Here is a 25,783-nt window from a genome sequence, read left to right on the forward strand (position 1 = left end):
ACGACGACGACGTACGTACGACGACGACGACGACGACGACGACACACGACACACACACACACACACACACACACACACACACACACACACACACACACACACACACACACACACACACACACACACACACACACACACACACACACACACACACACACACACACACACACACACACACACACACACACACACACACACACAGGGATCAACAAGAGAGATAACACAATAAGCATTCAACACATACTGAGAAATAAGAAATAATACAGAGTCTTTTGTAATTCCCTCAGCAATTCTCTCTGTACTCTGTCGCCAACTTATGGCTCAATAATAAAAGCAGCTGAAAATCCTACTTGAAACATTGTAAATGATCATCATTTATTATGGAGAAAGAACAATGTTTCCAATTGTGAAATGCCACTGTCAAATCTGACTCATTGGATACAAAAGCTTCTTTACCTGTTTTTTGATTGTCACCCTAAACTTTAGCACTATCGTAGCTACAACTAACAAATGTATATAAAACAAACAATTTAAGACATTTGATCTGATGACCCTGATTAGATTATACAAAAATGGGTTATCAAGAAAAGTTAAGATTTCATTTAGCTCATGATAATGTCGACACTCCAACTCTTTCCCCATCTTGGTTACAGATGCCGTTTACTATGATAACCTTTGTGCAGGCAGAGAACACTGAGCAATTCAATATCAGTTTAATAGCTGCAGATCAGAGTCAGCAGTGTTTACAGTCTCTTCATTAAGCAGACTCTTACATAAGCTTTATACAACTTGCCACTTGACTCTTGCTGATCTGGTCTTGAGTGCTGCAGACGGCTGCAGGTGGTAAAACACTATAAACGGTGTGTAGGAGGGAGTGTGTTTGTGTGGAAGGGACAGAGAGTTAAAGTGGGAACATTACTTGGCCTGAAAAGCGTTGTTGGTGCCCCTGTGGTCCAAGTCATGGCACACACAACCTACAATAAGCGCTAAGGTCTCCACCTCGGTCAGAGTCTCCTGGAAGCCCGCCGTCTGAATGTTACCGAGGAGAGGAGAAAACAGAACACACAAATAAGAGCTGCAGTCGGCTGGTTTCAGCAACAAGGAATCACATTGAAACCCGATTAGATCATGGTTAAACTCGAAATCATGTTGTAACAAAAATTGAGAAAGTTAACATTCAAACCCAATATAAAATGTCGCTTTATGTTTTACTATAAACCTACAGTACATTAAGTGTAACTTTGTTGCACCAACATTTATGAACTACAAATTAGTATCAACTTTAAACTTACATTTCAGGAGGTTTACCTTATAAAATGTCTGCTGTTTTAAGATGTTTTGAGCAAAAATAACGGCAGAGCACAATCACCTAAAAACAATTACTTCAGAAAAGCAATAAAATATTAACTTAGCCTCCCTGTTTATCCTTTTTTTCCTAATTTTTCAAGAGCACACAACAATTCCTTCCTCTATGGCTGAGACACCAACCCATCTTCTTATTATTTACTTATTTTGTTCTAATTATTTGGATGAGCAATCATCTCCTTATTGATTACTGTGGTTCATTTTGACTCTGGATTTACTTATTTCAAATGTAGATTTGCTATACTCTAACTAGAAATGTTCCAACATTAAATTAATCGTTAATGGAACCCAGCCTCATTGTCTTATTATACGAAACTGTGAGTTCTTCATTAAATAAAAAGGAAAAACCCTTCAACAGTAGCAGCATCTGTATAAGTCTGTATCTCCCTAGATAGCCAGCAGTAGACAGTCACTCTGGGAGTTTAACGGCTGGGATGGATGATCCCTGGAGGCTGAGTGAGTCACTCAGGGTCATTTTGGGGATAGCGGCGCAGATCGCACGGCCCTCAGCCCACTCATTAAAACACTTGGCAGGAGAGAGAGGCTTAGCTTACACACTACTACTTCATCTACCTCTGCCAATAATCAATTCAGATGGGACGCCATGCATTAATGCTGTGTTTGATTACATAATTTGTGTGTGTGTGTGTGTGTGTGTGTGTGTGTGTGTGTGTGTGTGTGTGTGTGTGTGTGTGTGTGTGTGTGTGTGTGTGTGTGTGTGTGTGTGTGTGTGAACCAATGCAACAATTTCCAAGTACTATTTATATGTTCTGTTTTGACTGATCTGAGAAGTTAGTAAAGAAAACACCAAGTTTTCCTTATTTTGTTTTATTGTCTTCTTTTTAAATGTTGAATGATTTTACTTATTTGACCCTCATACGTTTTTTATAAAAGAGAGGTACAGAGCCGAAATCTCTCTTAAGTGAAGAAGCTAACCTGTAAGCTTACTAAATTGAACGTGGTACTTCAGTACCTTTTCTTATTTTACTATTTGCAAGCTTTTGGGAGCTCTCTAAATGAAAGCAAATGGACGGACTCATGCCAATTGAGATAAAGATGCTCATGAGTTTCTCTAAAGCAGGGGCGTCAAACTCATGGCCCGGGGGCCAAATCCGGCCCGCGACCTAATTTTATGTGGCCCGCAAGAGCTTGCAAAGAATATAATATACAATGCAATTGGTGTAATTGTTGAATATTCACTTTCAATTATTTGCCCTAGACTTCTGCTTTCAGACGTAGTTATTTAGGAAGATATTACCAGAACTGATAATAATCCAATGCAGGGCCAACAATGTAATATAATACATTATTTAATATATATTATATATTTACATATGTATATATTTATATATAATTAAAATTACAACCGGCCCTTTGAGTGCCACCATAATGCTGATGTGGCCCGGGATGAAATTGAGTTTGACACCCCTGCTCTAAAGATACCAGTTCAGCAAGGAAATTGTTATGTTTTTCCTTAAACAATAGTTTTATAAACATCTGCTTTAAATTCCCTAGTACAAGTGTCTTTTACCGTTAGCATGGCAAACATGCACTGGCAGACGTTGAAGGCATGTCTCCAGTTGTGATAGAGAACCATTCTGTAGTTTTTTCTGACCGTCAGCAGCCACCTGCACAGCGTCTGAGAGAAACACAGAGAGAGGGATGAGCACATGAGACAGCAGTTATCAAGAAGACACGTTGGTGAAGGAAAAGTGTTCTGGGCAAAATCTGTCAAGAATTCAAAGGAAATAGATGAAGTTGTCTCACCTCATAGTCAATCTTAAATTTCTGCACCATTCCCAACTCCATAAACATCCTCAGAGAGGCCGTTATCATGGCATCCATGTCCAGGGAGAAATCATCAAAGTACAGCTTATCGATGCCCAGCTCGAAAACCAGGGGAATGTTGGCCGCCTGTTTCATTGAGAAAGAGAGGAAAAGAGTTCAGAGAGCACAAGAGCATGGAGAGGTCAGAGGGTGCTGTGCCACTTTCAGATGATACATGGAAATATGAAGAAATGCTAATTAAGACTCCGAACACTCATTTGGTGAGGGTTAAGATTAATGAGGGAGCTTTAGCGGAGGTGTTCACCGTTGTTTACTTTCAGAGCTCATTGACGAACGTAGCGGTGCAGTAGTAATCATCAACAGCTTCCATTATTATTCAAACAAAAACAAAATCTCCCAACACATACGTGATTCCAATTAACCATATTCACACTGAAGCACCCATGTCTGCTGTCTTGGATGTGGTTTAATGAGCAGATATTTCTTATCCGCCATTTTTCTCTTCCTGTGTCTCCCCTCTAACAGCCACCATGTTTCCTTATCAAATGTTTGCCTGACGGGTCAGCAGGTATTCCCTTTTCTCTCAATTCACAACCCTGGGTTGCCAAATGTCAGCCAGGTTTGTTTTCCATTTGCACTTTGGTGGAAGCCCAGTCTAGTGTGCTCCGTGAGGCTCAATATGTAGAGCAGTTATGAAAGACAGTGGGGGGGGGGAAAGGGAGGAAGCAGAGCGTGGATGAGGGGGCTGAGAGATCACACGAGCTCACGGAGAAGCGGGGTTCCTACTTTGCCGTGATGGCCACAGGGGAACATCTTACACAAGAAAGTGCTGGAAAATAGGTCATATCTATATTTCAGAAGTGTCATGCCAATAAAAAATGCAGATATTTTCATTTCTTTTACTCTTTATAAGTAATGCATGGACAATGATTTTCTACTGATTGATGTAATACATTCAAATACCACAATTATCCTATTTTCATTGGGGAATTCCAGGCCCATATTTTTGCTCGCATGCTACTGAAGTTCTGGAGGAAATGGAAAAGGAAGTCTAAAAGACAGGCTGCCAATAATTCGTCTGTTGCATTAGATTTTTCTTTCCTATTAAATGAATGACAGGTTGTTATTGAATTAGAAACAAGATATCCTAATTAAAGAGCCCATAACAAAAATAAATGCATCATGAGCTACATTTCCAAGCCTTCACCTTCTTGTAAACAACAGTTTAAAGCCATCAGAGAAATCCAAATGTGTTTTACTGCTGATTTCTTGAATCATATTTTTGTTAACAGGTTTTTGCAGAACCACAATAGACCCTTTAATATTGTTCTTTTTCATTTGTCTTAATTGAACTCAATAAAAAGCAGAGACATTAAGGATCATGACTACATAAGTAGGAAAACAATGAAATTATATAAAGGCAATTACCTGCACCACCAGAGCAAACCTGATGATCAAACATTGTAATCGACACCAAGAGTGTGTATACACTGCAATATTTATATATATACAGGCAGACTGTCCTCACCAGAAAACATCAGATCACATAACATTCACATGGGTCCCTTTGGAAATAAATGACAAACAACTTATTTGGTCATTGAGTTATTAGGACTTAATTATTGGTGGTAACAGGGGGTTAAGAAATGATTCCACATCATCCCTCGTCCTCTACTTTGTGTCCACAATAAGAGCAATATATGATACCAGGTAGTTCAACATAACAAGTGTTTTGTTTGTAATGGCCTCAGTTGCCTCCAATGTTGAGAACATTTATGAATAATCCCATTCTGTTTATGAATAGCTTTGCAAACTATACAGCAATATGCTCGTTGAACGTATGCATGCATCTACTCAAGGACAGAGGCTCTCCTGAGCTCAGCTGAGCCGAGGAGGACGCTATTAATGTTTACATCTCACGCTGTCACGAGCATGAGCCTCTCGTCCATGAGATGATGTACGGTTCCTTCTGCACAGTGATGCTGTACAAAGAAAAGTGTTCCTACATGAAACTGCTCTCTACAAGTCTGTGGATTATCCCGAGTAACCGGGTCATGATTTCTGGATAGAAACCTTACTCTTTTTGTATTTTCTTTGAACATCACAATCAAAGTGATATTTGGTTTGACTATATTTCTTAGAAAGCTTACTATCTCTACGACCAATATCTTTAACAATCGGCATATCAGACCAAAACAATCTACATTGATAAATAGCTCTATAGGTGATACAATAAATATGTTAGGGGTAACCTGTCCCTTTTAATATCTGTCTTGAGCTCAGATTTATAAATAACTGAGTACAGCAGTCAGTATTAGGGGAAAGAGATGGGTTCACTCAGACAAATGTAATGATGAATATCAGTTACCTTGAATTTGTCAACTTCAGTCTTGGAGCAAGTGGCATGGTAAGACAGAACCTGTAAAAAAAAAATAATGACACGGTTTCACTCAATGTGTTATTTGTTTTATAATTAAGATAACCATAAGGGCACACTGGCGTTACATAATTTCAGTGGATCTTCCAGATGAGGAAGTTAACGCTCGCCTCTGGAACAGTTTACAAGAGCAGCGATGTCAGCCCTGATCACATCGCCATGTTCCCTTCATATCCTGTGAGAAATACCTCGCACAGACCTCCAGTTGCTTATTTGATCATAAACGCTCATGTTTATTCAGTGCTGCCAGGAGCAATGCATCTACATATTAGTTCACTGTGTGCCTCTCCTTTTAAATGCTCTATCTCTCATTCGGTGCTTCTCCTGTCTTGAAAGCGGGTGCTGAAAACGACCACAATGCACCTGAAAGCTCCCTATTGTAATGTAAGGACGTACCGTAAAGGCTGAGTAGTGCTGGATGCCCGCATACTGCAGGGCAGATGAGGGATTGCTTTTCACTGCCGCTCATTAATTTTCAATAAAACCTTTGTGAGAAGGTTATCTACGAAGAGATATCAGCACTTTTATTCATGCGTACAATCTTGCGGAAATATGAGACTTAAAAAAAGGAGCCGAGCACCAAGACCCCTGAGAGAGAATTACTAAGAAGAGGTTTATATATTAGCCAGCAGACGTTGTTTCCAAAGACTTGTGGGTAAAGGTTTTAGCACAGAGCATACAATGACGGGAAAGGAAAATGAAAAAAAACATTATGGCTAATGGAGAACAAGAACAGATAGGATGCACAGAGAAATATCATCTGAGAGAGGGCATGAAGCTAAAATTAACACAATCAGCAGCAGCAAGGAATAACTTCTCTCAAGTCACAGAACAATTTGCTAAGCATAAGATGTTCTAAGTAACGATAGATAATTCCGATTGGCGCCAATGTTATATTATGGTATACACATCCTAATTTATTTAACTTTTGCTAAGATACATTAACACAGCTAACAAACATGTTTAGCATTATGGGAAGAAGTTTCCAAGGGAATTTTAGTTTATTTGAACTTTGACACAGTTTGACTAACGTTAATGCGCTTTGCTGCCAGATCTCTGAAAGACTGACAAATCATACAAATTGGTCTCAAACAAAGTACATTTGCTTCTGATTAACCGGTAAAAAAATATAACTTTAATGCCAGAATATTTGGAAGATATGTGGCGAAGAAACGGTCATAATTTGTGTTCAAATGTTCTTCTCCCATTGAAGTTACTAGACTCAAACTGCCATTCGTCTCTAGAAGTAACATGGCAGTGGCGAAATCCACGTGAAACAGATACCAGAAAGGTACTTATTGCAGGGTTTCCTTATCTAAAATGTCTCTGTTAATAATTATTCTTTGCAAATGTAAGTAGACGAATAGATTTACTTTCTAACACAACTAAATTACATATTTGTGTTTCAATACTGTGATGTGAGGCAGGCAATCGAATGAGATGTTCTTACATCCAAAGCCACGGACTGCTTGGCCCAGGACTTCTTCACCTGGTCGTACATGATGGTGTTGTTGATGCCCAGTCCACAGAAGATCACAAACGCCTGTGAAAAGCACAGAGAGCAGAAAAACTCAGTAACAACAGTTTCTGATATATCCACAAGCTGCTGTATGTTTAAAAAGATGTAGAAACAAGTGTAATACTTCAAAGAGACGCTGGTCTGCGTCATCAAATGGTTGCCCATCAAGCAGGTTCAGCACTTGGGCGACACCTGTTACACAAACCATACAGTCAGAACTTCACAGTGATATTGGAAAGACTGACTCCAGTGCATATAACCTGCCTCTAATTAAAAGAGGATCAAACCCACACACTCATTGACTAACATGCATTATTAATGGATATTGAGGAGAGGCACAACACATACACGGTTACACAAAATGACATCACTGTGGCTCTGGTGAAAATGGTTTTCAATTAATGTTATCTTTGACAAGACGTCCAGTTATTGAGCACTATTCTGCAGCAGAATTCCCTGTTAAGATGGCTTCCCTCATCATCTAATTACAAGGCTTTGTTGATAAAGCACCATCTTTTATTGTCCCTGAGAAATTATGCTAAAAACTAATTACACAATACATTACCATTTTTATTTATCTCTATGAGGTCAAACCAACCTGCCAAAGTGACATTTTAATATCAATATATAGCTGGAAATCCACAGAGGAGAAATGGGATTAGTGCTGTAGCTAAGAACAATTTATTTAATGGTGTCATTACATTTTTAAAAAGACAGGGCTGGTTTTGTTCTCGGGTCTATTATTGCTCAATCTGTAATGAGCGTGTAATGTGTAATAAGTTGCAGAATAGGAGGTCCAAAGCATAACTGAGCTAAATGACTGCTTAGAGCCCTGTGGCCACCACATTATCTTTAACTATTCCTAGTGCCACATGTGTTTCATTATCACAAACAATACCAGACATATTTAAATGAGCTCCATTTTGAGTTTTGACATAAATTGCATTTTCTTGTTTTTGTGACTGTTCAATGCACAGTTTGATCACTAGGGGTGTTGAATGGAGAAAAAGGACTGACTTGACTTTGTTAACTCACAAGGAAATAAACCAAACAACCAGGCTTTATCTACTAAAGTAATACAGTAGCTGTTAATCATAATGGGACGTGCAGATTGTCTAATGAGTGGACTCAAATGGTGCCTTAAGTTGAACTAAAGATGTGTCAGTTTCTGTCTTCAAGGGACACTCATCATTTTACAAGCTCCTCGTGTCCTACAAACAGAAATGTTAATGTCCCGCAGTGGATTTGTCCAGGTCTCATAGAGTTTGAGAATTTGTAGCTGGACTTTAGAAACGCAGTTCACTCACAATCTCATTGCAACCTGGCAGATCTTGAGCTGTTTTGCAAAGAAAAATAGACGTTTTGTCTATTGATCAGTAATGGTCAGTAATGTTGTAAGACCTTGGAGGATTAAGGGGGTAAAATACTTTGTATAGGTTTAAAACACCCTGGTTTGTTTAAAAGAGTATGTTCGAAACTATAATCAACTGTAAGAGGCTCAGGGTCACATATTTGATTGATTTATACGGATTATGATCACAAAAAGACAACTGCAGCCCGGTTTCTCCTACTGACCTTTCATCCATTCATTTAAAACCCTGTAAGCCGTAGTATGACTTGGTCGATCGCAGGGCTCTCATTATTACGCTCAAACTAATAGATCAAACATTAAGTCCAAATTCCACTACACAGTCCACAGTCAAGGTGAGAAACCTGGATCCTGACTCTATACACTACTGTACAAGCTCACCTATAAGACCAATTATCCCAATAATCTCGGGTTAGCAGAACCAATATGTTTTATATTCTCAGGTAACTGAAATTTAAAAAGAATCATCACTACCTTTTAGAAAAGTAGCCATCATGGGTGGCATAATGCTAATGCTCCAGATTCACAAACAGTTTCTTCCCATGGGCCATTAGGACATTAAACACACAAAAATAACTCCCCATATCCCCACTGTGCAATAATCATGATCTGTCTCTATGTATACGCTGTAATATTTATCATATATATTTTATCATAATTCTATTTTATTCATTTATTTATTAATCGAAGCTGTGTGCACTACTTGCTGGTCGAAACTGTCAGACCTTTTAATCTGTGTTTTAATATATCTGTTTTCAAAGCACTCGCTGGAGCAGTGACTATAAATATCGTTGTATTCTGTACAATGACAATAAAAGCTTTTGAATTTGTCATTTGTACACTACACGCACATATGAAATGTAACATGACACGTCATAGTAACAGTATTTATTATGCGTATTCCTGGTGGTTACACAAGGACATTCACTTTCTAACTGAATGTATCCTTGGCTTGAGAATTTCATCTCCTGCCGCTTTGTTTGTATAACGTTTTTTTCACTCAAGATCCTCAGGTGCCACCCACACAAACCGCATTTCTTTCTCCCCCTCACTCTCTTTCCGTCCTTCTTACGCTTCCCTCTACCCTCTCCGACACATGCACTACGCAAAAAGAGAAAAAAAACACACACACACAGGTTTTAACCAACCATCCGCGGCAGATTTGCTGATCACTTTGCACTCAGATATAACGAATGACCTACTGCATCAGATCTCAGTGGACCGAAAGGAGCTGCTATCATTGCTCCTACCTGCAATATCCAGCAACAAAACCAGACGAGAGATCAATGATTTATCAGCGTGTCAGTGTGGTGTTGGCCTGGGGCTGATTCACAAACACAAAGCACACAGCGAGAAGAAGGGAACTCCAAGTGTGTAGTGATGGTGCAGCGTGGATCTAATCACACGCATGCAGCCTGAGCTGAGCACAAGCTCCCCTCTCCCTTTATGTCTACTACAGCAAAAACACATTTGAAACCTACATTGTGAGTGCTACACAATTCAAATTCACAACCTTTATTTATCCAGGTAAAATCCCATTGAGATCAATGATCTCTTTTTCAAGGGAGACCTGCAATGTTAGTGCTGATAATGTATCTGCATCATATATACACTTTATGACCTTAAAGTATGTGGACACCTCTTTCTTTAGCTTTGGAGCTGTTATTTTTTTAGCTAGTCCAATTCTTTCAGATTAGGGTAAATACTAATGCTTCCTCAGGATATTTTTAGATCATTGTTTGCTTACGACATTATGGAAACAATTTGGTTATGGCACTTTCTTGTTTGAATCTTAGACTGTATAAAAGACGTGGACATACTCAATGTGACATCACCCATTGTTTTGTGGACCTGGACTTAAAGCCTAGAGTTTTGCATTTGCCCGTTGCAGTCTTGCTGTTTTGGAACAATAATGTGACCGAGAGCGTGGAACAAAGTACATCTTCATGCTAAAAAATGTAATTTTAGGCAAACAAATGTTGCAATTAACTTTCATGAACACACACTTTTCAGACAACACCCAAACTGGGAAACACTGTTGAAGCGACTTCTTAAAGCATACCTTGCTTTATAGTCTATTTTTGCTTTATTCTATTTCTCGTCGTCTATTTTGTTTATTTGACCATAGTTTCAAAAAATGTACATCATTCAGTTTTGATAAAGACTTATAAATAGAGTTTGATACCAGAAAGTTGTCTTGAAAATCTATACTCGGGTAATAAATCAAGTAGGAAAAAGAAGCATCATTTTCTCATAGGATTCTATGCAATTGGACTTATTTGTGTCACATGGTAGTCATTTAAAAGAATGCAAGTTTAAGGAAACTCCGTTTTGGCTTCACTTTTCAGACCTGGAGGTTGTTGCTAAGTTTGGACATGACAATGCTCCACTTAACATTGCACGCCCGCACTTAACCGACTTCCATCACTCTTTATGATAACGTAAACGCCAACACAAAGCCAGGCCTCACCGTCCCACAGCCTGAGCTCACTAATGCTCTCATTGAAAACCATCCAAGCAGGGTAAGTGTTTAAAAGCTTGAATTAAATAAAACACTTTGAAGTAGTGTAAAAATATCAAATAACTATAAGAGAAAATGAAGCTCCATTTGTGAACTTACCAATGATTTGGTGGTTGCTGTTCCATATGGGAACACAAAGCACGGAGCGAATGTGGAAGTCTGAGAACTGGTCCGCCTGAAAGAGTGGGAAAAAATGTATTATCATCCATCTGTATTTATCTTTGCACTTTTCTCCAAGGCATTTAGTTTTAAGCATAACTAAGAGTTGTTATTCATACCTCAAAACTCTCTGATTACCCCAAAAAATCAATGAAAAAAACAGGCAAATTAATCAATGTATTTATATACTCTTTAATCTGATATTTCTTATTTAAATAAAATGTGACTAAGTTTAACCAGTATTTATTTTACAGCAAACTGCTTCCAACTGCTACTACAGCATTACACACTGCTGCATTTGAGACATAATACAAATAAAGAAGTTTATATTCTTAAAAAGTAGGGTGTGGACTCAAATATAATTTTGGCACTTGTGTTCAAATATTCACCCATCACGCATCTCGTCTTGCATTATATTTTCAACAGCCGATTTGAACGTATGCATGTACCTTTAGTAGAAGAGCAAGGCAACATGAAGGTATAGTACCAACCAAGTACACATATTTCTGTCACTGCTGCTTAAGGTAGAACATATCAAACTTTTGCTGCGTGCAGCTGGACGCAGAGCGGACTGCTTTGCTGGTTGCGGTGGGATTCTGTTGGAATCTATCAACACCAGCCTCTGCGGTTGACACTTCCTCCTTTATCCTACTGAGATCAATTTACAGCTGACAAAATGGAAAACTAGGCAGGGTGTAACGTCTCACCATGAGGTGCCAGTAAAACAAGAAAAGAAAAGTGAAGCCAAATGAGCTGAACTGGTTGTGAAGGCACTTCCAACAGACTCCAGCTGCTCTACCTGCATCTATTTTTATCTTCACACCTGGACACATCCTTAAAGTCATGTGTGAGTTGTTAAGGTCACACGACAGTCACATGAGAGATCACAGTCCAATTAATGAACATGTGAATCGTCACAGAACCATGAACGAAATATTAAGATGTAAACCGATAAACTGGATGAATGGTACGGTTTGACATGCATGGTTTTGACCCTTCCTTTTTGTTTCAAGCCATCTGTCTTCTCGTCAAAATGCGTCCGTACATAGCCATCCCAATTTAGCTCACCAAGGGGATTCACTGCCCATAATGATTAAATCCCATGTGACCTCATTGGCGTGTGAACATCCTATGGAGGATAACATTGCCAGGTCTGCACACTCGTTAGTGGAACTGAAGGTGCCTCTTGGATGTGTGTTGAAACATCTGCATCTGTCTTTTATTGAGCTCTTTTAAAAACTATGACCTAAGTGATATCCAATATTTGTTTGTTTGTCATGTTGGTTGAGATGAACACTGTTATTGTGTGTTTACCTCGGCATCAAAGCGAGGGTCCTGATAGGCATCACTGATGTTCACGGGGAGTCCTGTAGACGCCACCAGCTCTGCAATGCTGTTGTTAATGAGCCAGTCTGAGTAAGACGATTTCTCCATACTGTCTTTGAAGGGGCTAGGGACAGAACATAAGAAAGGACGATGAAAAATGGACACAACAAAACCAAAGAATTGTGCTGAGGCAAACATAAAAAAAAATTGTAATATAATTTATATGGTGTTAATTTGTTAACACAAAAACAACATAGTATTACTAAAAGAGTATAAAAGTCCGTTCTCCTTCAGTATAACGTAAAGAGATGGTACTGATTAAACTGCAAGCTTGCAAAAGGCCATTCTTATTCCTCCTTAAGGACCGTCTTTAACGTTGACTTGCATTTAATGACTTTCTCATACAGTAGATATCAGTGAGCTTCTCCTGTAGCTTATGAAGTAATGAAAAGTTAATTGTGTGATTGCCTAACACCCCCACACTCTGCCACAGACAGAAACACCTGCACCCCTGCACAGACTTCCCATTCACATTTACTGCAGTGGGCTGTGTCGCTGACTTTTAACTTCCAAACGCAACAAAATAAACGTTTAGTGTTGCTCATTTTGTCTTCCTAGCCTAGAATAAAGACACTGATGTCAGATCTTTTGAATCCCTTTGATCTAGTGATACAGCTGTGTATGCGACAATGTGTGTTTGTCTTTTAACTGCCACAGACCCACTAGCAGCACGGTGCATTCGCTCAGCGTTACCCTCACCATGGGGATGGCAGGGCATTATAAATCCCACAGTACTCTCACCATCTGACACCAAATATGTTCATTTAATTACACACATGGATCTTGCACAGACGCCCTTGTTATTCAGATGTGAACCTTTAGGAAGAGTAGTGTCATCACAGAGACACTGCATTCCTGTCATTTCAGCTTAGTTTGTAATGTGGCGTTTCATTACTAGGAATCACAATCTGTTTGTTTATTTAATATACGACCCCAGAAACAGGGAGTGTGATTAGTCAGAAAGAAGACTGATGTTTATTAAATTACTAATAATGTCTAACTATTGGAATTTCTGGTGTTCATTTTTTTTTTATTGTTGTTGTTGCAGTTCATTGCTTCCTTGAAGTAACCAATCAGTAATGGTAAGTGCAAGACTTGGGGAATAACCCACACAATATCCCACACAATTTCAAGCCTCTCTTTCTCCATCCCTAGCAGTGGAGAAAAGCAGCAAAACCCAATTAAGTGGGGCTCCTACTGTATATTTACAGTATACCTTCTATTCAGCATCAGCATATTACTCTCACAGCACTGAAAAATATTCTATGTTTATATTTCTCTTATTTCTTTCCTACATGGATGCTTTACAAATTTAATTAAGGCAAATATGACTGTTGAGGTAAAAAGGTTTATTGTATTAGAAATGTGGAAAAGAAAGCATACGCCATGTTGTTTTTTCAGCCGGATGTTACTGTGGAGTAGATTTTCCCACTGAAGCACCAAACATACCTGATTTCAGTGTCTGCACTACACTTGGGGGACAGTAGCTCAAAAGACTTGGTGAACTTGACCACCTGAAAGATTTAAAAGGAAATAAAATCACTTAATCTCTTGGAAATAGTGTGTGGAGGAACACAGTATTCATTGACAAAAATTGATGCAGAGATGTACTAGTTCAAATGTACAGACTGGTAGACACACAGTAGAAAACAGCAGTAAAAAATAACCGTACCGGTGACTCAATGTCCTCCAGCAACTGAACAGAGCAGCGCTCACACTTTAGCAATGTCTGGGCACGATGCATGATCTTTCTGACAATCTTCTCCAGGTCAGTCTGCTCCTCAAACAGGTCATTGACGACCTCCAAGAGGGCCTGAAAACCATCAACAGGAAAAACACTGCCATTATTCCCAACAATTTAAACAACATGCTGTTTTAAAACCCATTTTAGATAAAGATGCTTTGCCTCAATCAGCTTTCAGACTACTTATTATTATATTTATTATGATAATCCTTAAACCATGAACCAATAGGAGGAAATACCATGATCAGTATTCCCAATAAAAGTAAATTAGGCCCTTTTTATTGAAGGCAGTGTCAATCCAATTCATACAAATCATATGGTGTGAAAGGAGCTCCCCTCCATTCACTGAGCGCTGTGTTCTCATTATGTTCTCTTCCATCACAAATCAATGTGTGACATGAATTAGTGCATCTCTTAACATTCCCTGGGAGATTTAGATCATGGATCAGGCCCCGGTCTGCATACAGGCCCCTCCCCCAAGATCCAGAGAAAGTGTCCATGCAGGGCTGCATGCTGCTCTGTGATCCCCACTGCAGTGGCAGCAACTGGGCTGCTGCTGATCAATACTCAGCCTCAATGTCAGCATTAGGGGAGGGGGGCAAGTTTGGCTGATCCCAGGGATGGGGGGGGTTTATTAACCTTACCCGACTCCTGTCATACTCCTTCCTTGAGGCGGCGAAAAGTTGGGCATTGGTGATCGCAATTCCACAGAAAGGAAGGTACATATGCAGCACCTGTTGACATAATAAACAGACTTTTGTTATTTACCAAACAGCATCCCTAATGTCACAAAATGACTGCTATTATATGCCAACATAAATGGTTGAGAGGCCGAAAAACCTACAAGGCAAAGATGTTTTTAAAGTAAAATAAAAAGGTAGCAACATGAGAGAAACACTGAGTGTAGCCTGCCTTTCATTTTGTTAGAAAACTCTGCAGGGTATGTTTTATGCTGTAGCCATTTTTAGAACTGGCTCTAAAATTGAAGCTATTTATCGAAAGGAAACACAACAAAAACGAGTAAATAATATTTCCATTCAAGAAAAACGTAGCTTTCAAATTCGAACGCATAAAAAATTGCCTTTTATTGGCAACATTACTTGCTAGTTGCCAGGACAAATACATAAATTCATCTGACATTTTACCATTTGACTGAATAGTCGGACTTACTATGCCCTGGGCTGATAACATGAATTCCTTATTTCCCTCATATTTCCTTCACATAAATAATGCAATCACTTCATGTGGCCTAATGACTGTATTTAATAAGTATCCTGAAATCGAATGATTGATTCAGTGTGGAATTGAACTACATTATTTCCCTCCTCACCGCTGTTGATTCATAAAGAAGAGCAGGAATGAGGCAGAGAGGTGGCTGTTCTTGGATATGAATACACGGGTTGACTTCTATACGACTACAATTAGCCTTATCTGAGAGACACTCAGCTCCCGTAACATGGAATCAATAGGATTTAGGTTGTGTGCTTCCTTACTCTACCTCTGTGTTTAGCTATCTATCTTCAGCATCTGGATGCTGTGTCAACAACACAATCGGTACAACAAACCCACTAATATTTACCATCCTTCAGTGTGACCTGAGGGTAGGGACACTACAACAATACATGAATGGGAAGTTACTCAGCTGTGGCCGCTGATACAGGGATATCTCTCTCACCTTTCAGAGAGAATAAAGCATCAGTTACTCGTCAGCCACAAATGAACATGTAAAGAACAGGAGCGTATAGCACTGTGTTGATAACTGGGGCGCTTGTGCCTATTTAAAAAGCTTTTTTTAGGTAGTCAGCAACCTGGAGTTAGTGGAGAGATGTCACATGTAGATGGATGTGCAAGAAATAAATGCATTGATATTGGCGGTTTGTATGTTTTGATATACTTAAAATATTTAAAACATATATCCTTACATTACACTTGGATCTTCTTCAGTGCTCTTTGGTTTGATCACATGACAACTTGTCAGCTCTAATTGCTGGGGTCATGATAATTGTAGACTTAAAGATGGCGTCGCAAGTCGAGAAAAGGTTGAGAAACTCTGCTCTAATTGCTACAATTTCTCTTTACAATCAAACAGGTCTCCTGGGTTAGCTGGATCTTAAATATCTCATTTTATAAGTTAAGAGAGACAACCATTGTATGGGGAACATACAATGGTTGATTGGGAAAGCATACATTACCTTTAAACTAATAAATCACGCTTCAAATCCTTGTCAAACATGTGTTATATACTGTAAGCGCTTAAAACATACAAGCTTTGTCAGTCTTGTGTTGAATGAATGTGTGTTTGTATTTTGGGGGATCACACTTTTGGCATTACTAATGATAGGGGTTAAGGTGAGGGTTATTTTAAATTTGATAAATCAAAAGCATGAAAAAGAAGAATTCTCCTGCTCTGGAATGTCACGCCGAAGCTCATATTATGATACCCTTTTATGCTAAGTGCAAATTAAATCACTAAATGAAAACCAATTGTAATCATAATTTGGTATGAAATATCACTCTGTCATTGCTAATGAGTGCATTAACTTTATGCACTTCATTTAGTCATTATACATAATCAAGCACCTCATGCAATTGTGGTCAGACACGGAAAACAGATGATGCCGAGTAAAAAGCTCATACATAATGCCATTTCAGCTGGAATTCTCTGATAATGATCTTCCCAGAAAGGCAGTGGCCGTCAATAGCCCCGGCAGGAGCAGATTCATTAGCGAGCAGGACTTTGGGGATCTGGCTATGGATCTACAGGCAAACCCAAGAAAAGCAGCGCGCTCTCTAATTACATTCTGTCAGGCAGGCCATTATACAAGGTTGCATTACAAACAAGACGTTTTTGCCTAGAGACCTGTGGACTGACTAGTAAAGAGTGGTTTAATAACGAAGCTAACTGGCCGAGGCCTCAGGGACAGTCAGTTCCTCTAACCTCAATGACTTCTACTTCCACAACTGGAAATTCATATGAGGCAAGCGGAGGGAAATGACATAGACAGCACTTTCTTTCTCCATAACAACTACTAGTTGCACTGCATGTACGGTAAAGCGAAGCCATTGTTGTTTTGCCAAGAATTGTTCTCGGGAATAAAAATGAAGCTCTTTATTTTCTCTGATCTCATATGGGACTCCCTGGCTTGTGTCAGCAGAGTGCACAGCAGCTTTACAAACACACTTAGCAATGATTGCTTCTTTTAGAGGTATCAAATATTTATGCAACAGGAATCTATACTCCAATACATTTTACAAACCAAGTCACTGTTATAAATCATTATTATCTACATTAATATTAAAATGAATACCATGTAATAAAAGAGCATTATGTGTCCTGCCTTTATGCCACTTTAACAAGTACAAATTAAAACTACATCAAATATACAGTACTGGCTGACTGTAATTTAAGGGCACTAATACAGCAAAGCTAATAAACACTGTACCACGCTAAGAGTGCCGCTCAATTATTATTAATAACCATAAATAATTAAATTGTTCTACACATAGCTGGCATATGGAAAAACGCCAGGAGCAAAGCGAGGTCACAACAACGAAGCGGCGGCTGTTGCATCAGCGCGTTACATCAAGATAGATCAAGTCTCTGCAAACACTTATTGCTCCTCGGACGAATATTATGGGGACATAATAAATGAGTAAAACTAGAAATATGAAACCTTTCAAACTACAGTGGCTTTCAGATGATTTCTTGTTCTTGTAAAGAAGTGCACACAAAACCTAAAGAGAAATGTTGCCCTTTATTTTAAAAGATAAACCGTGACAAGAGCATACAAACAAAGCCTGACATGCTTCTATTCAACAACTCACAACAAAGTCTTAATATTCAGTATCTACATTGAAATGCCTGTAAAATGTGGCTTTAGAATTATAATATACTCCATCTGTCAGGCTTTACTTCAGAGATTACAGCAGGGACTAAACCTGGTGATTTCTCCACAAACATTGCCACAATCACACCCAGCTCTTGCTAAATTGAAAGATGTCTTTACACAACACGGTAGTGATCAGATCTAAGTGAGTCAAAGGTTGCTGTTTTAATTTGATGAGATGTAAATGGGTTGTACCTCTGTATAAATATCAGACCTTCATCAGTGTGGAAATAAGGACATTGCTGTTGAGCTATAATTCCAAATCACTGCGCCAAATCACACTCTTTTATTATGAAGTTGTGATACACATTTGATCTGTTGGACACCATTTTGTTAAATGAAATTACCAAACATCTGTGAGAAATAGATAGGCATCCAGTAACCTACAGTATATCTGCGTGTCTGCTTTGCTCTGTATCGGTTAGTGTTTGCTTGTTTTGATAGTTGTCCAGTCAGAAATGGCATTGTAGTTTAAAACATAATTTTTTGGCATTTAACCAACGTAAATTGGTTGTTCCTCTTATTCTTTTCACATGAAACAAAATGTCCTCTATCTCTTATATGGAAATCAACAACGACAGTTGCATCGGATTGCAAACAGCCCTAGTAAATCTACACCGTTACAATGCATACTGGTTGTGCACTTGCTCCAAATCAAAGAATCCAAAGAGTCATACAACTACCTCTTCCATTTATTAAAAGAATGCAATATCAGAAACAGGATAATAGACAAGGAGTCAATATTGAAGTTCATTTAGCTCACTTAGCCAGCACTGAGTTTAATTGAAGCCCTTGATCCCCATCTTCATCCCTCTATCTGTTTCCCATTTCAGATGCAAGACAGCAGGTCTGCTTGGGTCCCCACTCTAAAGTATGTCATCCTTTTGCATTATTTACATGTTGCGAATGTCATTGTCATTTTTCATTTTTTAGGGGGACATTTTGCTGAAATACAGAGAAGAATGTCAGGAACCAGTTTGGTATGATGAACTTACTACACTTGATCCTACATCATGCAGGAATCATTTTAAAAAAAAACATGTGTCTCAGAGCAGAAATTGTGTTCTCTCCTCTTTAGCTGAAGATCTACATTGGGACATTTTGTAAAAGTGGTTATGACAGTGTGTCTTCGAGCCAATTGGGAGTTTGGCAGCCAGAGGGAGCACAGCGCTGAGGTGAGAATTCTGTTTGACAATCCACTCACAGCGACATATTGGCAAATGGGAACTACTGTATGTGGCAGAACTAGAAAATTCATGAAAATGTCGACCTGGGTAGTTCATTTCATGTCTAATGTATTAGCTCAAATGTATGAAAAGGCATGCAAAGTGAAGGAAAAGCCAAATCAAGATTATAACGCAAGATGTAGAGAAAGCAAGATCAGCTTAAACACTTACATTAAGCCAATTGCTATATTCCTGTACAGAAGATAATGAGACAATGCAATTATACACGGGTTGAACCATTATCCAGGCTCCCCAAAGGACTCCCATCCTGCAGCGTATGAACACAACACAATTAAGGCAGCGTGGGATTTAAAAGCAGCCCTATAATGTGTTTAAATATCCTATAAGCTTTCAGACAACGACATCCATTGTAATAAAGGGACGCTAAGATTTCTAATGACATCTGCTATTGCAATATCATCTCTTGCTTTGGAAATTGTGATACATTCTCTTATTACTAGGTCTTGTATAAAAGCAGGGCTGCAGCTGTGCTGAGCAGAGAGCTTACTGTGTTCTCTGACGCTACCATTGCATTTCATTACTAATTCAGCTGTAGCCATCCCGAGCATTAGTGTGACGTTAATGTAATGTGAGATGAACTCAAAACATCAGAAAGAAAAGAAAAAAATCATTTCTAATCTGCATATACTATGAACAATGGATGTCATTTTGACAGTAGAGCTCCAATGGCGACAAAAACATTAGAATAAAAAACTCTTCTGCAGTGAAACATAGCCCTAAAACAGAAAAGGCACAGCTAGCTCTTTGCTTTTATGTTTCATCTCTTCTCCCCTCACAGCTGCAATAAGAGAAGCCAGTGTGTTGGCTTGTCTCCGCCTCTCTGTAACATCCATTCATGTGTGCTGATGGACTAAACACACTCGGCTCCGCGTGCCTCTCTGATGATGGCAATAAGTCAAATAAACATTCATTCAGAAAAAGATCTATCAGGACCAACCCGAGAGATGTAACACCCCCACCTACTGCTTTGACATATACTGTATACACTGCATTCATTCACTAACATTTGTGTCTTTGTTTTGCAGCTGCCAACATGGCTGATCTCTTTTCAGACTGAGTTGATTCACAAAAAGGTAAAACAGTGAATTGTTGCATTACTCAATACTGCTCGTCACTGTACAGTGTTTTTCATTCATTATTTGACTTTCTATGTTATTTCATTGCTCTTTTTACTGCACTGTTAGTGTACAATTTTATTATTATGCTGCTATGTTTATTGTATATTTGTAACTCTTGCACAACAATTTCATTCGGGATAAATAAAGTCCTATCTCATCTTGTTTTCAGTTATCCAAGAGCACGCTTCAGACGTCTTGAATCAACCAATAAATCATTAACAATTCATATACATTTGTATCCTGTACACACATCTTGAAGACAAATCATGTGGTGTATTCGGCATTAAGCTGCTCCATACAAACAGTATGTCCTTTTTGCTGGTGTTAATGCGTCAAAATCGCATGAGTGGTTGTGAAATCTAAATGGTCACACTAAATGAAAGCCCGACACCTTGGCTGTCGCACTAAAGTGAAGCCCCAACCAATTGGACATTCTGAACAGCTTATATAAAGATGTTATTCTGGGTGACACTTCAACAGCGCCCTGGCCCTTTGGAAGAAACTGCCTGAGGAAAATGTGATGATGCTGAGAGACAAGCTATGACCTAGCTACAAACTGAGCACTGAGACTCAGGGCCAATATGCTACAAGTCAGACTGAGCTGTAGGAATTAATGAAATAATAAATATGAGTTATGTTCAGCCAAGACACAGAAACAAATAAATAAAGGGTGAACATTAATGTCTGTTTATCAGACAGCGGCTGTAGTTAGTGTTTCTTAAGACAGGATGCAAGAGGAAAAGACAAATGTAGCGCAAAGAGTGAGCTCTGATCAAATTCTGAAGATGATATTGTGATGTTCATCTCAGATTTTCACAATTCTAATTAAGTAAAAACGAAATGGTCAGTCTGAGCATCCGTCACAAAAAAGTCCTATAGATCAATGCCCCAATCAAAGAAACACTCGCAGATCAAACGGCAAATCCTAACATACAAATTGTGAGAAAACCCCCTTTTAACTTCGGAAAAATCCATCCATCAAAATAAAAACGCTGCTTTGCTTCTGCACAACAAACCCTACATAACAGTATTTGCCTAAAAATAACCCTGAGAAACATCCTTGAAACACAACACATGAATCATGAAGTCTGAACATTTTCCCTCTGCACTAGACTTCTCTGTGCTGCAATAGTAAACAAAACTAAGGCCATGCTAGCAGCTCTGCTCGCGTCAACATGACAACATCACAATGAAAATGTTACCGTGCAGATTGTCATGTTTACCGTTCACAGTCTTACTTTAGTGTGTAAGCAAAGCATGCACGTTAGCCTGTACATATATCAGATATTTACTTACAGTATAAGCCAAAATATTGGATTAATTAAACTTGTTGATGGTGCTAAAGAAAAGCTTTCCAGAGGGGAAACTTAAAGGTGGGGTTGGTCATTTTGGAGAAACCAGCTCGAGTGCGCTAGAATTTGAAAATACCATAGACTGTATAGGAAAATACACAGCCGGAAAAAATCTGCCACTTCGTTACAGAGGACAGAGCCCCTCCTCCAACACACACGAACGCGCACATGACCAATCAGGGCACAAGATAAGTTTGTGCACAGGCTGACAGGCAGGTAGGCCATCCAGTTATTTTAGCCAGGCCGGCTAAAATTATTGGTCGTGCTTTTAACAGTAGCCTACTACGGCTTCCACAGGTTACATTTTTTTATGGATTTGTTGTCAAAGCACTTAAGATATTCATTGCTATCGGCATGTTAAGAGCATTCCATGGAATATAACAAAAAGTGTATCTCAAGCCGGTTTCTCAAACGTACCTACCCCATCTTTAATGTCTGTTCCAGATTTCATTGCAATTCATCCAACAGATGTCAAAACATTTTACTGGTGGCGCTAGAGGACAATTCACATCATCATGAATCATATATCTTCTGGGTAGGATGTCTGTAAAAAATGTCTTTGCTCTGTGGACCAACTATTGCAATTGTTATCCCTTGCGCAGGTTAGCAAATGTGACACTAATTGTAAAGAAGCTACAACTTTGCCACAGAACCATGAGGAGATATAGTTATTGGTTACCTCATATAAATCACTGGTAAATGAGCATTCCATAATTGTTCCCCCATCATTTCATACATTTATTCAAATAAATAAGCGCACAAACATCAGCATTTATATAATTTTTACTGTAATTACCTTCTCATCATCTTCATTGAAGAGTTCTCCAATTGAAGTTTTGTTGATGGCCTGAGCAACTCCAATAATATCTCCATCACTGTTGCATATGGGCATGCACAGGAGTGACCTGGTTTTGTACCCTGTCAGCTTGTCAATTTCATCACTGAACCGACGATCCTGCAATCCATAGGGACAGTGCAAAATTAAGACACAATGTAAGCACAATGTTTTGCCCCCCCCAAAAAGCACTTTTTCCCTTTTTACCTTCAGCTGACTGTGCAGCAAAATGTACAACTCATCAGGACTCCATGTCTCACACACCAAAAACATACTAGAAAGGCAATATGATTTATAACATGTCTGGCTTGAAGAGGTTGTGTATGTGTTTATTAGGGCCTTCCTGGACTAAATAAATTATTAGTTGACTAACACTGATGCCAGTTTGTGGACTAATCGATTACTGGACTTATTCAACAGATGTGTAATAAACAACCATGTAAAACCACCACATTTAATCTTGTGTTTACCAGAGGTGTCCTTTAACTTTATTGAAAATAACGTCAGCATGAGACATTTGTCCACTAGTTAACTGAGAGGGGGCAGCCTGACTGTTTAAGGACATTAAAGCAATGTTAGTTCACATTTGTATACTCATTTCTACTGGTACACATTTGGTACCAAGTAACGGTATTGTCTTAAAAAAAAGCCTCCTACTTTAATGTAATCTAGTAATGTCTCACTTTCTTAAGTAGACAAAGCTACGTTTTTAAAAACCACAGAGAGATCATTTCTCCCCTCCTTTATTTAGTTATTTATTTTCCTACGATATGTTCTTGTGAATCAGTTGTTTGACAAACAATCAGGCTGTTGGTCTCCATGCTCTCAGCACTGTAACCCAGTTTGATTGATGATCAATTAATGGGGTCTGATAAGATGACAGGGTGAAAGCAAATAACCTGTCTCCCTGTCTGAGTTTATTCCTCTCTCTCTCTCTCTCTGTCTCTCTTTCTTTCTGTGACTCATGCAAATGCACACATGCATGCATGCACAAAGAGGAGCAGGCACCTGATAAGCGTCAGAAATGTTCACTGTCTCTCCGTGTTCAGCCACATATCCAATGATTCCTTTCCCCCACGGCACTTGAACTTCATCTGAATTAATTGAGGGTAACACTTTTGTACCCGCGTGCACGTCAAAGAATTTGGACACCAGTGTCTTCTTGTTGCCTGTGCCCTCCACTAAAAACAAGGAGCAGCGGTCTGCATCCACCATAATACAAACAAACACAAGTATTTTGTAGCTGAGACTCGTAAGATCCAAGTCGTTAGATATGTCTTTTACAAGCTCCAGGAAAAACTCTCTCTCGTTGTGTTCTTTGAGGTAATATTTAAAATCCACGGCTGTGGACGGGTACTGGGGGATGTTGACTCTGGACTCCAGCAGCGCGCTCAGGATGTGCGCAGTGGTGGGGGGCAGAGAGCTCGCCTTCCTCAGCAGAGCTCTCCTCCTCATGCTGGTCAGGGGCTCCTGGGCCCTGGTGTTCACATGTTCGTCGTATGTCCTGTTCACATTGATGGCTTTTGATCTGGCGAAAGTTTTGCGCAGCTCCCTCTGCGAGGTTCTCCTCTGCAGACCATCACATTTGCTCGCCCAGCTGTCCTTACTTTTCTCCTCTCTGGGCTCGGCGGCAGGTGCAGCACTTTTAGACGCCTTGTGATTCTTGAGCCATTTCTCCACCATGCTATGTTTCCCCTTTCTGTTCAGATAGTCTTCGAATAACTCGGGATGCGAGTCCAGAAAACTTTCCACGTCAGAGAACACCATAGTTGACACTGCCATGTCTGTTCTTCAGAGGGTCCTCAGAGAACCAAATCCATGAAGACGCGCAGAAAAATATCATCTATGAAGTTTTACTGAGAGTTAAAGTAGAGAATCGTTACAATACCATAACTTCCAAGATGCATTGTGCTGGGAACAACCCCGGAGCCCTGCCACATAATCCAGTTTCCACTGATAGTGGATGGAGACTCCCTTTGCGCACCAGCATATTCCTCCACAGCATCTCCACGCCGCTCACTTAATTTAAAAACAATAAAGAAGATAAGGAAGGGAAATTTAGATAACCACATGCATTGGAAATCTCACAGAGAGCCACCAACGAGCGAGCAACACCGTCGTATGGGTCTTCTTGTGCGCAGATGACGCTGGCTGTGGTTGGCTCGATGCCGCTGACGCTAACTTCGTCACAGAGAGGAGCGTTGCTCCAGCAGTCACTCAGTCCTCTGGCCATCTGAACCGCCTGCCCTCCTTCAAAGTGTTTGATGGTGATGATGATTACAATTAGGATGCATTCTTCTATCATGCATAATGTATGAAGCATATTGTGAAGGCTTTATGAAGTTGTAAAAATTGTAGATTACAGTGCTGGATGTATGCTCATTGATTAAAATGTGCTTCAGCAATAATTCAATACTCCACCAAATTTATAAGGCTTATTTGAGGTAGAAGAGCCCCAAGTTGTGGGTGGATTATAATTTAATGAAATTATGCTTCAACATAATGGATTTCTATGCAGTCAAGACAAGGCGTTGGTGATGGCACTGCTGGCTGCCAGAAGTAATCAAGTTGAATGACTGTCGCCCGAAGAACAATGTGTATCATAGCATGTATACATTATATAACAGATACTGCAACTCGTTAATACATCTATTTCACAAGCCGCCACACACTTTGGAGATGTGGGATCAGCAATGGATGATCTATACAATTTCATTATGTAACATTTTGTTGACAGGAAGGGATGTCAGAAAATGTAATTCCTTTATACAGAATTGTTGGTTAATCTGTGTGCAGGTGTGACATGTGAACGCTAGAGGGAGCTATACTCCACAGCATAGACTGGATGTACAACAATGTATCCCTTTTAATAATACATTTAAATTAAAGATTTCCCAAGAAATGTCGAAAACATGTAAGAGTCATGACAATGAGTCTTAATTAAAAAAAAGAAAACATTGGATTGCATAAATACTTGCTAGTTAATGACATCAAGCCAAATCACTTTATTACTATAGCAGATTTTGCCAACCTGCAGTGCCCCAGACACACTCAAC

General features: G+C 39.3%; 1 protein-coding gene and 1 long non-coding RNA gene across 2 annotated transcripts; one reads left to right on the top strand and one right to left on the bottom strand.

Annotated features, from left to right (window-relative positions):
- Positions 1–915: 915 nt before the first annotated feature.
- LOC104965527 (dual 3',5'-cyclic-AMP and -GMP phosphodiesterase 11A) lies at positions 916–24,509 on the bottom strand. Its single transcript, XM_010794490.1, has 13 exons — positions 23,736–24,509; positions 22,689–22,847; positions 14,933–15,022; positions 14,217–14,357; positions 13,994–14,058; positions 12,473–12,608; positions 11,099–11,174; positions 7,234–7,301; positions 7,041–7,133; positions 5,522–5,572; positions 3,133–3,279; positions 2,897–3,004; positions 916–1,029 (listed from the first exon to the last, which is right to left on the bottom strand). Exons 1-13 carry the CDS (start codon positions 24,507–24,509, stop codon positions 916–918), a joined length of 2,022 nt encoding a protein of 673 aa, XP_010792792.1.
- On the top strand, positions 19,109–20,746 carry LOC104965526 (uncharacterized). The gene is made up of 4 exons (XR_800535.1): positions 19,109–19,155; positions 19,254–19,350; positions 20,448–20,495; positions 20,710–20,746. It is a non-coding gene; the product is annotated as an uncharacterized lncRNA (long non-coding RNA).
- Positions 24,510–25,783: the final 1,274 nt, after the last annotated feature.

This window comes from Notothenia coriiceps, unplaced genomic scaffold (genome assembly GCF_000735185.1).
Source record: "Notothenia coriiceps isolate Sejong01 unplaced genomic scaffold, NC01 NC01_scaffold00037246, whole genome shotgun sequence".
NCBI lineage: Eukaryota > Metazoa > Chordata > Actinopteri > Perciformes > Nototheniidae > Notothenia > Notothenia coriiceps.